This window comes from Ambystoma mexicanum, chromosome 9 (assembly GCF_040938575.1).
Source record: "Ambystoma mexicanum isolate Mex_15411 chromosome 9, UKY_AmexF1_1, whole genome shotgun sequence".
Classification (NCBI taxonomy): Eukaryota; Metazoa; Chordata; class Amphibia; order Caudata; family Ambystomatidae; genus Ambystoma; species Ambystoma mexicanum.
In genome coordinates this window covers 677,559,788-677,575,808 of record NC_090931.1, presented here as the reverse complement: position 1 = coordinate 677,575,808, position 16,021 = coordinate 677,559,788, and the positions used below count along the sequence as shown (strand labels likewise).

At 46.1% G+C, this 16,021-nt stretch overlaps 1 protein-coding gene across 3 annotated transcripts in view; it reads right to left on the bottom strand.

Annotated features, from left to right (window-relative positions):
* The window catches only part of NBEAL1 (neurobeachin like 1), a 2,018,929-nt gene that overhangs the window by 497,212 nt on the left and 1,505,696 nt on the right, over positions 1 to 16,021 (bottom strand). For all 3 annotated transcript variants that reach the window (XM_069615520.1, XM_069615521.1, XM_069615522.1), the window contains 2 exons: positions 14,974 to 15,122; positions 14,246 to 14,379 (listed from right to left, as the gene is read on the bottom strand). In XM_069615520.1, the coding sequence (XP_069471621.1) occupies positions 14,246 to 14,379; positions 14,974 to 15,122 (283 nt within the window). The remainder of the gene's footprint in view (positions 1 to 14,245; positions 14,380 to 14,973; positions 15,123 to 16,021) is intronic.

The window sequence follows — 16,021 nt, the reverse complement described above, 5'->3', positions numbered from 1 at the left end:
AATGCATGAAACTTTACAGCGATTGGCGCAGTGTGATTGTATACGCTTATAAATATATTACCTTTACAAGTTAGCAATGTATTTTTCAAAAATGCCAAAATAACCGGCGGTATGATATTAGCTTTTCTCAATTGCATGTCAGAGTTAGGGACAGGGTATTGACATAAAGACAAGAGCTAACCCCAAATTCTGAGTCTTTCCACTCTGAGGCCAGATCTTTATGTTCAGAGCAAGGCCAGGTTCTTGGAGGGGTTTATGGAGCTACTACCCTATTCTGCCCCCATATATCCCACAGCTCTAAATATTTCCATGGTGGGCTGGCTTTCCTGGGCTCCAGAGTCCACTCCAGACCTTTGGACCGAGTGAGGGATCTAACTTATTCACACATGAAAACATAAGCCTGCACTACCTCAACTGGACCTCATTCAAGAAACCATAAAGACCAATCCCCTTCTAAAGCCCTAAGAACTCTCAAACCCAATACATACGATGTTAAAATTCCCCTCTCACCCAACATCAATAGCTTTTTTTGTGAAAGCAGTCATCTTGCTTCTTAAAATATCAAATTTCTTCCTCCTGGAGCCCTCAAAACAGGACAGGACAGGACCCCTTCAAAAGAAATCCTCTCCATCTACCAACCCACCACACAACTTGCATTTCTAAGAATGATAATAGAAAAGGCAGTCACCATAGGGATACATGATCTCCATTGCTCGTGCTACAGGCCTTGGTCAAGCACTGACCACACAACAATCCCAGGCCTCGACTATGCACTCCACATCACAGGCAAAGGCGACCCTCTACTTCTTAGATCTCTCAGCAGCCTTCACTCAAGTTTGACCATCAAATACTGCTCAAAACCCACTCAACTCACATGGAATTAATCAGAAATACTTGCAATGGTTCACATCATACTTAATGAATAAACATCCACTTGTTCATTCAGGTCCCTTTCGATGTCAGACCATACCTACCACATGCTGGGTCCTGCAAGCCTCTATCAATTAGACTGTGATCTTCGACATGAACAGCCAAAATATGGGAAGCCAATATACAGATAGCTGCAGCCTCCATAGACAAAGGGATAAAGCAACTAAAGGTTTGCTTCACTGTCATCCAATCCTGTATGTAAATAAACTATTCAAAATATAGCCCTACCAACGCGGAGTACATTCTCCTCAGCAACAGCTCCAAACTGGCGCAGACCTGATCCTAGGTCACCAATATGAAGTTAGACATTTTCAAAAATCCAGTTTACCACCAATGCCAAAATGCCTACATTTAGCATAAACAGCTAACTATCCTTAATGCACCACGTTGCTTAGAAAACCCAAAACATGAGGTTACTAGTTCTCCGTGATTAAAAAGAAAATCAAATGTTTCATCCCAGACACAGATTTCAGAACCACTACCCCAAACCCTTGCCCTCACATCTTGTCAATGGCAATGCTTACTCATAAAAAACTATGCTGGTACCACTGAAGAGCATACAGATTCCTGCCTCAAAGGGCTGGAAATGTGCAAATGTACAGAAGTGCACAAGCTATTTATCCAGGTCCACATTTTCCTCAAATTCAACAGTATAAGCTTCAGAACAAAACCTCTCCAGAGGATAATGAAACACCAGAAGCCAGAGTAAAATAGGTCTTTACATCAAGAAATGCAAGAAAGAGAAACAGGAAACAGGCCAGTTCTTATGCCTTTAGAAAATCATAACCTCCCTCTTCGCAAGAGTCTTGCACCTTCAACCATACGATATTAAGAAGGTAACTAAAGACCATCCTATTCAAGGAAATCTTCATTAAATTCAATTTAATTAATTATTCGAAAAAGATGATGTTGATAATCGAAGTACAATAAAAAAATGTGTCAAAAGAACATACATTTAAGATCTAAAATTCCCTAAAAATAAGTGTCTATATTTCAACAAACATGTCTCAGCAGTACATTATAGTCAGTGTTCGCAGACAGTTTGTAATGACATGTCATACACATTTTTTCATAGTCCTGGTGCTGGTCAAATAGCAAACAACTGTATAGCAAATAAAAGACTTGTAACATCAGCATGAGAAACATTGCCGATTTAAAATGATGAATGTCACAGTTCTCAAACACGGAGCATTGAACTTCCAAACATATATGTTAGTTGAATGTTGTCATCGGGAGGATAGCTCAGGGGCAACGTGCTCGCCTTGGAAGCAAGACTACACGGAGCAACACAGGTTCGATCCCCGGATCCGGGCTTAGAAACCTCTGGGTATTAAGCATCTTATAAATCACTCCTACTTGATAATAGATGCAGTCTGCTCATTCAGTCCATTAATCCGCTCGACATGACACAAACTGTTTAGAATTCTCCCCTATGCATTTTGCACCTTGCATTATGGTATCTGCATTATTCTATCTAATGCATTGCTTCACCTTGTAACATGCTCCATCGTTTCCTAGCTAGGGTTGTTCTTCATGAAAATCAAAATACAAAAAGTTAACATTGACAGTGTTTTGCCTGATGTCAATGCAAATATTCTCTTACTACATCGAAAAACTTGTTGAAGTATAACCTTTGTTTTAGGCTATCCTCCCTAGATGCACAAAGCAATGCAAACATATGCAAAGAAAGTGGTCAAACCCATCTGTAAACCAAGTTCCCTTGCTTAACTCAAAACATCACAAGCGGTTCACAGACCCAGAGAAAGGTGAGAAGCTTGGTTCTTTGATATGGAAGATATTTTCTGAAAGGCCAATTCGTGTGGGCCGAATCCTGCAGCAGATAACCAGAGGATTGGGAATTTCTCAGTTCAAGGAGGGATCCTGGAAATTAACTTGCTTGGGCCCCAGTGTTAGGTGGCATTGGTGGAGTCACAACACGCAGTACCGACTGTGAATGACAATAGAAGAGAATCTCTTCAAAATCAGTGCTCTATTGTCATGATCCACTCCCTTCTCAATCGCTTCGACCACTAGGGTGCATGCATTGAGCTCTTTCTAGCATTAAATTGGGCTTCCATACATTACGCATATGGCAGCATTAGGGATTTGGAAACATTAGAACTGCATTTCAGCATTCTATTCAAATCCAGAACCATTTTAGAATTGTGGAAGCTAATAATCATTTTCACTCCAACGATAAAGTTTCCTAGAATGCCTTGCACACAACTGCATTCTCCTTCTCTCAGACCAAGGACGTGTGGCGAAACCAGAACACATGTGGCTGGCAGATGGCAGCATTGCATCACAACTAAAGCAAGTAAGCATTAGGGAGCTTTAAAAGCCTCTGTTTCAGGCCAGGGTTGGCCTTTCATTGTGCCCACTGTAATTGACCCTTATGTTCCTAGTATGTTTACACTAGTTTTCAACCTAGCAATGACTTAAAGCAAACACCTACTTGTTCTCAGTTTACAGATGTTAAGACAGAATATCTATTTTGGGGGATTTTAGGGCCACTTTGTAAGCCCCCTCCCCTTTGTGTTTTTTCCTTTTATTCGTTTGGATCACTGACTTACTTTGGTGGGCAGAATAATTTCTCCCGATGTCCTATTGCCACTTGAACCCTTTTTACCTTACTTAAGGTATATGTTATTGGTTTGCCCCAAGGAACCACAGGCACCACATATGTTCCATAGGGTGATTTTGTCAACCTGTATTCACTTCAGGGAGTATGCTAGTGGGAGCTGTACTTTAGTTTTGGCTTCACCAGGAGTGCAGGCCATTTTACTGCATTGGTAGCCTAATGTACATGTACTCTTTGGGTAGTCATTGGGGAAACAACGTGTTTTTTAAAATCCTACTTTCTGCCATTTTGTATTTTAGGTCTTCTCACTGTTCAGGGCATCCACGAGGAAGACGCAAAATGGCCTGTCTAACTATGTGGGCACTATGTAGACCACATCGCCCCCCATATTGGTTTAAACTGGTGTAGACGAGTGTAGGTCTCTGGGCTCTGTGAAGGCATTGGATGTAAGACACAGATAACAGATTCAATATTCAAACAAAAACACTTTATTAACTTAAATGCAGGATGAAAAAAGGCCTATCTTGCCCTATACTGAGGTGGGATTTCCCAATCTAAATAAACTAAGGAAAGTCTCAGTCAAAGAGTTCAATTTAGGAATCTGTCTGTGTCCAAAACCTATCCTTGCGCTCACCACTTAAACTATACAATGTGCAGGGTTGTCAGCAACCAAAGAAACAGTGTTCAAAATACGGATCTGAGCTTCTTCCAGCTCACAGCTTCAATTCAACTCCCTTCCCCAATTGTAAGATAGTTCCACACAAAGTCTCCATACAGTTTAAACGATCATCTGATTCCCTTTTCCAAGTGTGAGATAGTCCATATACAGTCTCAAAGTTTTATCTTTCGTAGGTTCAGGGTGGTGCAATTTTACACAATCCTCTGGCTTCCCTTCCCAAGGTCCAAGTACCACAATTCTTCCCAGTAACACAGTTAAAATATTAGCAAACCTTGAGGCTCTGTTCTCAAGTTAACATAGGTAGTTCTTAAAGTCTGAGTTCCCTTCCATAAAACCTCGATTTCTTCACAAAAATGTTCCTCAGTGTGTTCATGCTAGTTAAAGTATTTCTTCATTTCAGCATCAATGCGCCCCTTTCCTTGGCTCAATGTTAAAGTTGCATTCAATTCGGGACGCAACACACATTGGTTTTGCTTAATTGTGAAATACTGCTCGTTTCAGAATTCACCAGGTATTCGACTCCTTCACTGTGGAATTCAACATATAGTAGATTTATTTAATTTCAAAGTTATTCTGCTCACATGAAGCAGATATGCTTGGTGTCAAAGTTCCATTAACTTTGGATGGCAATTTTCAATAGTTTACTCAATTTCAAAAGTATTTATTCAGTTCAGCATTCAATAAGCGTTAATGGGGCTTGAGAGGTCTTTCCTATTCACCCCAATGTTAACACAGTTCAACTTTCATGTATTTGACTTCTACTGAAACGCCCAGCACTCAGACTTTTGAAAATGTGCTCCTTAAGTCACGCGACCACTCCAATACAAAGTATTTACACTTCACTCTTCAACAATAGAAATTGTCTTCAATCGGCGACCTTTCAAAATGTGTTCCCTGAAACACGCGACCACTCTGATACAAAGTATTTGTTAACAATGATATCTTTGCGCCCCCGGTTTCCCGTTTGTTTAGAAGTTTGCTGGTCACCTTGACCGCTCTTCCAGCCGAACGGGATACACGACCTTCTACTATGGCATCTACAGGTCCAAATACTGCCCCTCAGACACTCCTGTGTCATCGGCTTCACACAGGGGAATGAGCACTGCTGATGCAAGCGAAAGGAATAGCCTCTCCACGCGGCTCCCTTCCTGGCCCTTTGTCCACTCCATGGAGCCCCAGCTCAAAGGCAATGGTGCCTGGGACCCACTCTGCCTACAATCCCCAGTGTCTCAGTGTCCTGTGCACATCGGACTAGCCCACAGCAGTTTCCTTGCACAGTTCACCTCTCTTGGAACAGTTTCCTGCTGTTCCTCTTGCTTCCCCTCTGGCTGCCCCTTCTCCCTGTATTGCGTTTTTCTCCTCCCTCCTAACAAGTTGCAGGTGTGCTTCAATTGAATTAGCTTGACCATGGTTAAAGGGACATGCCTGACCCGCACAATATCCTACAGGCATCTACTTCTTCCCAGTACAAGAGTGGTGAAAATGTAAAGTGTTTCTCACTCTCAGCTGCTTCTTATTCGTCTCACTACTTTTAAGTGCCATATGAAGAAAGTTGGGGAATGCTGACTTACAATAACCCATAAAGGTCAGGGGAGGGTTAGGTTGGTTGTCAATAGGAAAATAGGGATACCATGTCTTGCCTGAGGGCACCCCACTTCCAATCCTCAAAGACCCTTGAACCAGGTGATCTTCCCTCGCAGGTGTGAGTCCTGAGGCCTAATTTCTTGACCATAGTTAGTGGAGTTCTCAGGACACGCACCTGACCCATACACCAATATGCAGGTCTCATCCTCATCTCAGTACTAGAGTGGTGAAATGACTTGCTAGTGTGCACTACTCCTAGTCGCCTCTTCCTAGTATTATAGTGGTATGAATGCAGGGAAATGGGGGAAAAGATTTACAAGAGCCTATAAAGGTAGGGGGAGGTTGGTTCTCACAAGGAAAAGGAGGACATCCTCCTCTTCACCCTTTTCCTAGTAACCCTATATTGGTGGTACTTTCTAGGGTTATCCTGGAAAAAGGGAAAAGGGAGGGTCCTCCCTCACATCTCCACTCCAGGATCCAAGAGCAATGGCCTTTCCCTGGCCACCTGCGCAGAGGATACAAGGGGAGTAGGAGTGAGAATACCCTCAGGTTTCTCACAGCTCCCCCTTTCACACCTGGTGGGGTTGGTCTAGGCTAAGTGGCAGTCCTACTGACGAACAAGTTTAATTGGTCATCTAACCATTTGCCCCAAAACCCCTCTAGTGAATGGCAAGCTGTCCGCTGGCCAGACCATTCTTGCAGTGGTGCTTAAGGCCCTGCCTGGTCATTGCATGGGTGTTTTCCTGATGATTCCTCCATTATTTAACCATTACCTGGCCATTCTGGCTGAGTATATTTGTTTGAGCATATCCCAGTTTGGATTTTCTGCTCCTGAAAGTCCAGTCCTGGCTTCCTTAATTCTCCTGTTGCCTCCCCACAACTACTCGGCCAAGCCTTCCATGCTGGAACTATTTTCTGGGCCATTTACCGCTGCTTCCAGCTGTTTACCGCCAAGATCTTTAGTTTGGCTGTGGATCACTGCCGTCACCTAGAAGGCGCTGTCTCACCAACACCCCACCTCATCTACTGACTTGGATGTCTGAGGGTGCCTCCAGTCATATGCCCATTATGGGATAATGTTCTACTTGTCTGCCATCCTTCCTTGTCCCCGAGCATCAGGATCCAACTTCACAGTTTCCCTCGTCTTCTCAGAGTCTTTCTCACCAGAATCCTCACTTCTGGCTAGAAGATCTATATTGTGAGAAGGATGATTGTTCTTCTTCGTCTTCTTCATTGAAGTCAGAGGGTGTAAACATTAGATATTCATTGTTTGGGTTGTTGCTGGCTCGGGATTCATGCTCCTGGGCACCTGAATCCGTAAATGGCACTCAGGAAAGAAGCCTGTACTTATCAGGATTGTTTCACTGTATTGAAGCCATTCCCGCTGAAACTGTTGATGCGAGTACTTTCCTCTGGTTCTTGTAGTATGCAATTATTAAAGATACTTACCCTGAAGGGTCGCTATTGTCTGAGGACAAGATTGTCTGGAGGCAAGCTATCAACTGCCTTTCCCATTGACTTACATTGGGGATCCCTCTTCTCTGCTGTATCTTCCTTTGGGGCTTCTGGTTCTTCAACCGACCTCTAGAGCTCTTCACTGGGGTCCCCTTCCTTGGATTGTTTGCAATGGAATAGGCACCTATGGGGTAAAACCTACTTAGCTACATACAAGTGGATGGCCCATCAACTTGCCCCACGGATTGCTATGGAACTTTCTACCTACCATGGAACTCTGCTAAAGCAACTCTGAAGGTACTAACCTGTTCTGGCCCTGTGGATTTTACTTGGGGTTCAGTGCGCTTCAAACCAAGATCTAGAATTTTAGGACTACCACTGATTTTATATGTAGTTTTAAAGTCCTCTTCTGTACTTCTCTACAATGACAATGAGGAACCACAGAAACTAAATCCTCTGTACTTACAAAAGTGCATTAAATAACACTGCTACCTTGAGACAACAAAGAGAAATACAGACGATCATCATTAAGGTCAGTGCTTGTAGATCCTTAAACAGATGGTTGTACAAAAACTAGCTTAACATCAGGCTAGTCCAATGACCAATTATAATCTCCTTCTCCATTCCTTCCACGTTGAAGAAAGGGGCTTTGTTTTGGTTTTTACCCTGAATGGTATTGCTTATGTTCTATTTTTTTTATTTTTTTTTAACTTGTTTATTTTAAATCAAGGCAGGTTGATAATTACAAAACATTGTCAGCAACAATCATTCAGGCATATTGATCCCCAGTCCTTCCCCCCCCCCTATCTCCTTCCCCCCCCTCCCCCCGCCCCACCTTCCCCTCGGTCCTCGGAGGTGGATTCCTCCCTCCTAGATCGCCTAATTTGCGCCTCAAAGTCTATGTGTCTCCCTCAGGGATCACTTGGTCTTTCAGGATCCATCGAGCCCTGGTGGGTTTGTAGGTCAGAGCGGGGAAGCGCTGGTCGTATTCAAGTACTGGGTCCCAAATATTCTGGAATCGGTGGAGAGTTCCCGCCTGCGCTGCCGTCACCTTCTCCGCAATCAGAATATCCCAAAGCTTAGTCCACCATTGGGGCATGTGACGGCCTTCCGGGGACTTCCAGGAGCGGGCCAGCACCGTTTTCCCTGCTAGCAGACAGTGTGTGAGTAGTTTCGATCTGGTCCCGGAGCGTGGGTAGATGGCGGGAATCGGGGCTCCTAGCAAGACTGGCTCTGGTTCCAGCGGGATCGCCGTTCCGGTGATTTGCGCGATGGTTCCCAAACACGTCTTCCAGAATTGCTGAATCTTTGGGCAAGCCCACCACATATGAAAGAAGGAGCCTGGGCGGCCACATCCTCTCCAACAGGAATGGTCTAATTGTGGATTTATGTGGTGGAGTCTAAGGGGCGGTTAATACCACCGTAACATGATCTTATATGCGCATTCCCTATTGGTGATGCAGGTGGATGAGGCGTGAGTTCTGGTCCAAATGTCTACCCAGGTTTGGTCGTCTATTGGGTGAACCAGATCTGCCTCCCTCTGGGCCATGTAGCGAGTTTTTGCGATCAGGAAGTCACCTAAGAAGCGCCTATACAGAGTGGATACTTTCCCACGAGCTGGAAGATCTCCAAGTGTGAGTTCCAGGGCGGTGGGAGGGCGTGTCGCTGCTTGCAGAGTTTGAGGGTGCGAGCACCAGTGGCGCAGTTGGATATAGGTGAATCTGCCCCTTTCCTGGAGTTGGAACTTTGCCTTACATTGCTCAAATGCAAGGGGCCTCTCTCCCGTATATAGCTGGCCTATAGTCTCTAACCCGCCATTTATCCAGTTCTGAAAGTTGCGGGGGTGTGCTCCAGGTGAGAATGCCGGATTATGGAAGACCGGGGATCGTGGGCTCAGGCCTCTTGGCACTCCCTTACTCTTCAGCGCCCAGTCCCAGGAGCTTAGGGTATGTTTGGTTGATAGGAGGAGGTCTCCCCAGTGTGCTCTGAGGGGAGGTGGTATGTGTGGCAAAAATCGCAGGGGTAGGGGCACTTGCGATTGTTCCAGTTCTACCCATCTAGGGAGATTTGTAGTAATTTGCCACGCCTGGACCTGTGCTAGTTGAGCCGCCACTCTGTATGCCCGTAAGTCTGGGACCCCCAACCCTCCCAGTCTGGAGCCCCCTAGTAAGGTTCTGAGGGGGATTCTCGCTCTCTTACCTTTCCAGATAAATTTCAACATCTTTCTCTTGATATCGCGATACTGGGAGGGAGGCGCAGGCGTACAGGAACCTTGGAAGGAGGTTCATCTTGCAGGCTGTAATGCGCCCCAGCAGTGAAATCTCCTGGGTCGCCCAACGTTTCAGGTCTCCTTCCAGTTCTTTGAACAACCGGGGGAAGTTAGTTTTATATGTGTCTTTTGGGTCAGCTGGGATGTAGACCCCTAAGTAGGGGATGGCTCTTTTTTCCCATGTTATCGGGCACATCTTGGCCAGTGGTTCACGCTCTGCCGGGGTGAGGCCGATGCTTAGGGCCGATGATTTATCAAAGTTTACTGTAAAGCCTGAGACCTCACCATAGCTGGCTATTTCTTGTAGCGCATGTTTCAGGGATGACTGGGCCTCCGAGATCGTGAGCAGTACGTCGTCTGCATATAGGGCGATTTTGTGTTGCGTGGGGCCACTCTGTGGGCCTTTGATCTGGTTGTTTCGCCTGATTCTCTGAGCAAAGGGCTCCATGGTGAGTGGAAAGAGCAGAGGTGATAGTGGGCAGCCCTGTCTGGTTCCGCAGGACAGGGGGATCGGAGCCGAGCTGTGCCAGTTGATTCTCAGGAAGGTTCTTGGTCTGCTATAATTAGCTAGAATCATTGTTTGAAATGCTGTCCCGAAGCCGAAGACCCCCAGGGTGTGTTTCATGAACGCACAATCCACCCTATCAAATGCCTTGGCCGCGTCCAGTGCCATTAAGACTAGTTTCTGGGAGTTCCGGGAGGCAAGGTCTACCAGGTTCAAGGTTCTCCGAATGTTGTCTCCTGTCGTGCGGTGTAAGATGAAACCGGCCTGATCGGGGTGGATAATCTCCGGTAGGACGCGACTCAGGCGATTCGCCAGAATTTTGGAGTATATGTTTGCGTCAATGTTCAAAAGTGCAATTGGCCTATAGGAGGTCAGGTTTCTTGGATCTTTTCCTGGTTTGGGCAAGAGGATGGTGGTTGATTCCTGCATCGATGGGGTTACTGATCCCGTTTCCCTGAAGGAGTTGAACAAAGTTACTAGGGGGGGAATCAGCTGGGATCTGAATAGTTTATAGAATCTGGTTGAAAAGCCGTACGGGCCTGGGGCCCGTGTTTTAATTGATTTAATGGCCTCCTCAACCTCTTCCTCTGTAATGGGCTTCTCCAATTCGCTCTTCATCGTGTCAGGGAGACGGGGCAATGCTGCCTTCTGCAGGTATTCCATCTGTTGCGGTAGGTTCCGTGGGGTTGCCGTCATGATTTGGGTCAGATGGTCTGTTGCCAATCGTTGCTTTTCAGGTTCTGAATATAGTATGACCCCATTGGGATCTCGCAGGCCGGTGATCGTATTAATGCATCTCTGCTTGGCCAATTTGGCCACCAGGAATCTGTTCGCCCTGTTGTTCTTTGCGTAGTGCGACAGTTTGGCTTTCGCCATCAGCAGTGCGGTTTGTTGCGCATAGTGGGCTTCTAGTTTCTTTCTCGCCATGCGTATGATTCGCTGCGTTTTAGGGGACCAACCCTTTTCCCTGAGGACTGCCTCAGCTTCCTTCAGCTCATCTTCCAGAGCTATCCGAGTCTGTCGCCTATCTTGGTGATAGGCCGCTCCCTGGCCGATCAGGGTGCCGCTAATCACTGCCTTCATGGCGTCCCAGTTATTCGCCAGCGAGGTGTCTGAGGCTGGATTCTCGTCAAAGAAATTTCTTATCCCCTGTGCGATCTTGTCTCTTGTAGCCATATCATTCAGGATCTGGTCGTATAAGGACCATTTACGTGGATTATCGAGTTTGGGGTTCTGGGCCCGGAGTTCCAGGTTCACTGGGGCATGATCAGTATGACTCTTGTGCCGATGGATACCTCCTTGATGAAGGCCAAGGTTTGCGGGGAGGTCAAGAAAAGGTCGATCCTCGAAAAGGTTCGGTGAACGAATGAGTAAAAGGAGTAGTCTATTTCGGTGGGGTGAAGCACCCGCCATGTGTCTACTATCTCTAAGGACCTGAACAGCTGGAGGAGGCTTAGTGCTTGGGCAAAATCGCTTGGAGTCAGGGGGTGCAATCTGTCCTTGGTGGGGTCAGGAACCCCGTTGAAATCCCCTCCGATTATCGTTTGGCCCTCTACGAAACGGGCGAGAGACGAGCCCAGGGTGTCATAAAAGTGCGATTGACCAGAGTTAGGGGCGTGCACCGAGATAAAGGTATATAGGTTTCCTAGTAGGAGGCATTTGACAACTATATATCGGCCTTTCGGGCATGTTTTCGTTTCCAGAACCTGCAGGTTCAAGTCTTTTCTAAACAGGATCGCAGTGCCTCCCTTTTTGCTTGCTCCAGAGGCGAAAAATTAAAGCGGAAATAGCTGAGAGCGAAGCCGAGTAACATCCGCCGGCAGAAGATGAGTTTCTTGGAGCATGGCTACCGCAGCATCTTCGTCCTGGAGTTTTAGTAGAATTGCTTTTCGCTTGTTAGGAGAGTTCAGTCCATTAACATTTAGGGAGAGAAGCCTCAGGATTTGGTGGTCTGATGTCCTTTCTTTCTCTATTACTTGGATTGGGGGGAGCCGGGAGCTGGTGATTCAACTGCCATTTCCACTGTGAGTCTTTAGAGTATCATCCTGCGCTTGAGGTTTTAACGCGGAACCCCAACAGGGGGCCGCAACTTTAACTGACGGGTGGGCCAACATTGTGAGTACGGACGCACCCTTGGCCAACAGGGCCAACTGTCCCATCGAGTATTGTGTACTGTGGGTTTCCAAGGAACCAGAGGTGGAAAGTATCCTTGGAATGGGTATGAGCCATGGGTATGGCCCGCCGCCTCCGTCTTCGAGGCTTATCAGTTTAGAAGTGAGGCGGTGCCTCTGATCATCTCCTTCTATTGTTCCGCTGTGTTGTCGACCATGACGATTGTCTAGGCTTTGGGGAGGGGAGTGGTTCAGGGTCCCCAGCCTCCTCCGGGTTCGGCGTGGAGGGCTCTCGGGGCGAGGTCGGGTGCATGATTTTCTCTGCGTCCTCCAGGTGGCTAATCCGGCATAGGGTGCCTTTGTATGTGAACTGCAGAGCCGTCGGGAACAACCATCTGTAGCGGACCTGCTGGTCCTGGAGGAAAAGTGCCAGGGGTCGGAGTGCTCTCCTTTTCTGTAGGGTGAGTAGTGAGAGGTCCTGGTAAATCTGAAGTGGGGTGCCCTGGAAGGTGATATCCTCCCCTTGGCGGCTGATCGCTGAAATTGCCTCTTTGGTCGCGAAGAAGTGGACCCTGGTAATAATATCGGGGGGGGGACTGAGTCCACCCCCCGGCGCAGGCGTAGCCTGTGGGTCTGGTCTAGCAAGAGCTGAGATTTATCCAGGTCCGGGAGTAAGGCCTCGAAGAAGCTCCCCACGTAGTCCGTCAGCTTGTTGTCGGGGACGGAGGTTGGGACCCCCCGAATGCAGAGGTTGTTGCGACGTGCCCTGTTGTCAAGGTCCTCGTGTTTAAACTCCAGGATCTCGCATTTGTGTTGCAGGGTATTAATGGATCCCTGCATTTCCCCTAGAGTGCTAGTGTGATCTCGAGCCTGGTCTTCGACTTCTCTGAGTCTCTGTTCGACCTCCGTAACCCTCTGGTCTGTCTGATCCACTTTCGTGGTAAGTTCTGAAAGGCACGAGCGGAACTCTGACTTAATGTCCGCCATGAAGGCTATACTGCGAGGCACGTAGTATGCTGCTAGGCTCCGGTGTGGCCGCCATCTTGTTTCCTTCGGCTGGTGACGGGGGCAGGGTTCGGCGGCTGGATTCGGGTAGAACGGTCCTGCGTTCGAAGATCATGTTGGGACAGGTTGTGGTGTGTAGGTTCTGGTCGCCTTAGATGGTGTTGGCGACCCGGTAGCCTCAGCGGAACCGCCAGAATTTGACGGAGGCGGTGGGCATCCCACGAGCGGCTTCAGAGGAGCGACCACATCGATGGCGCTCCAAGCCACGCCCCCCTATGTTCGATTTTTTTAAACCTGCTTCACTTTTCTTGTTTCCTGTTGAGTCTGACGTGCCTGCCTGCAGCTATATAGTTGCCTATGTTTTCATTTCTGTGCTATAAAATCTAGCGCCTGACGTCGGCATGTATTACGTTTTTCACACTTTATTACAACCATTTATTTTTCAATTTGACTGACAGGTTTACATGGATACTGCTGTTAACAACGGTGGTGTGTTCTTGTACTTGTAAATATTGTCTTTACTGCACTATATATAATACCACCAAGATATAAGCTCCCGAACCCCATGTTTGTTTGTCCTGTGTGTGAATTTAGCACAAACAGCTACTGTAACAGCATTTGTAGGAGAGGGGTTTGGTGAGCTTTAGTGAAAACCTAAGGAGTGTCTCAGTGCATACTCCACACCCCTTTTAGAACTCCTGTACACACCTTCTAATTTTGGGTAAACTTCAAGTATTTCACTCGGTATCTGAGCTCTGGCATATCTTTCTTTTCAATATCCTCTGCCTGTCTTCCTATAATATTACAGTGGTGGTATCGCTTTCTCTTGCTCCCTTTTTAGGATTCATTTTTGTCTAATTTTTCTATTTTGAAATTCAGAGAACGACGTTTTGAAGGTTGTGATCACAAATGTTTTGTATAGCGCAATAGAACAAAAGAAGGAGGATGCTGTCCATTGCTCTGCTACTGCACTGGTGAGCATTCCAGTGAAACGGTCATGTCACTTTTTATCCTTTTGGTATGGGAAAACAGAAATGCAAAGCAGTTGCAGACTCTAGAGAACAAATATTTCAGGCAATATCTTCTACGTCCAAGTGACAAACATTTGATAAAATGGAAGACATACCTCTTTTTTGAAGTTCAGAAAGTAGTTAGTCTGGTCAATAAGGAAAATCTCAAGGGCAGATCGCCGCAAGTTATACCTGCGCAGATGAATCTCACGAATTTGAGAAAGTGGCCATTTAAAATCATATCCCAAGCCTAAAAAAATAAATATTTACTGTCATTAAAATTATTAACATTATTATCTGCACACAAAGCATCCCATAGACATAAGTTGTCGTATTTTACAATCGAGTAGTAAAAGGGAGCATTAAGTATACCATGCATCTGAATGTAGCCTGACAGATCAGTGCAAAGAGTATACCTGCACCATGCATACTTTGGAAAAGAAAAGAGTTTGAGTTCTGCTAATGTGAAAAGTGTTGATTAGGCCCAACGTTCAACTGAAAGGAATTCTCTTGCATCTAAAACAAAAGCCTCCCTGCAGAGAAGAGAAAATGTAGCAACCAGGTCCAACCATAAGTAATGTTAAAGGGCTGCACAAGTTCCCAAGCGACTAATACAAATCTGTGGTCCACCACAGGCCCACCATTTAACCATTCCTTTTTGGTAACAGTTCTAATGAAGTAAATGTGAAGCATTTAAAGAAGATGTAGGATCTCTTTACTAGTCGACAAAATGTGTGTTTCTGGTCTCCTTGGAAAAACATTCCATGTGACTCAGTAGCCAGTAACTTGGGATTGTCATGTTCTCCCCTATCACAAAAATGAGTTCTGCGTCGTTGGGCCTCACCTTCCTCCTTCTCGATGCTGCCATCATAGAAGTAGATGCGTTGTGTAGTAACCTCCAGTCTGCCAGAGATGACATCCATTACTGTGATGAGCTCACATTCTTCAGAGAGAACTGTTTTTTCCTTCTGACTTTGCTCCTCATTTTCATTCCTGCGAAAAGAATAACAAACATGTTCTGACTTTCATTCTCAGCATATACTCCTTATTTTTGGCTTTTTAACAACAAGCCATCCCAAGCAGGGTCAGGAAGTGAGAGTTAGAAGGAAGGTCAACCATGGTGCGATGAATCCAGTGGAGTCATCACAAATTCCCCGGTGGTGACCCTCTCCCATGTGGCCAGGGGATAGCAGTCGCTACCTGATCCTGAACCTGGGGGCGGATATATGAGGGAGGATCACATGGGAGAGGACAACTACCAGGGGGATGTTTTGGCTCCATTGGAGAAGACACAGTATCCCCCCCCCTTCCCATTGAGGAAGACCAGCTGATATCAAAGACCTTAATGGCCTATTGTCAGTTAACGGTTCCCCCTACAGAGGAAGTGAAGAAAAGTCTTCTCTAAGCTTTTTTGGCCAGAACTCCACCATCGACCTAACCATCCACATGTGGCACCCTTTTCAGCTACACTCTTATGTAAAGTCCCTAAGAAAAACCACTTAAATACATACATTTTTTTTAATGTACCTTCATGTGAGAACCCTAAGAAAAAACACTTAAGTGTTAACACATAAACAACACCTTTTTCAGCTATGCCCTTATGTGAAAACCGGATGGAAAACCAGATAAGAGTTAAGAATCCAATGTCATTCATGGACTCCAACTCTCAAACACTCAGGTACTGAGATGAGGAAGACGAGTAAGGAGTTTGTGCAAAGTAACAGGAACTCGAAGGGCTGCATGCAGACTAGTTTTGCCATACCTTTAGTGCGTGGGACATTTAAAGATGGAAAATATACTATGGATGGGAGCCATGCAGGAGAGGACGTCAAGCCCCAAGTCGTGACTCGTGAACACGGAGAAGGCCGCCAGAATGGAAGAAGAGCACACAC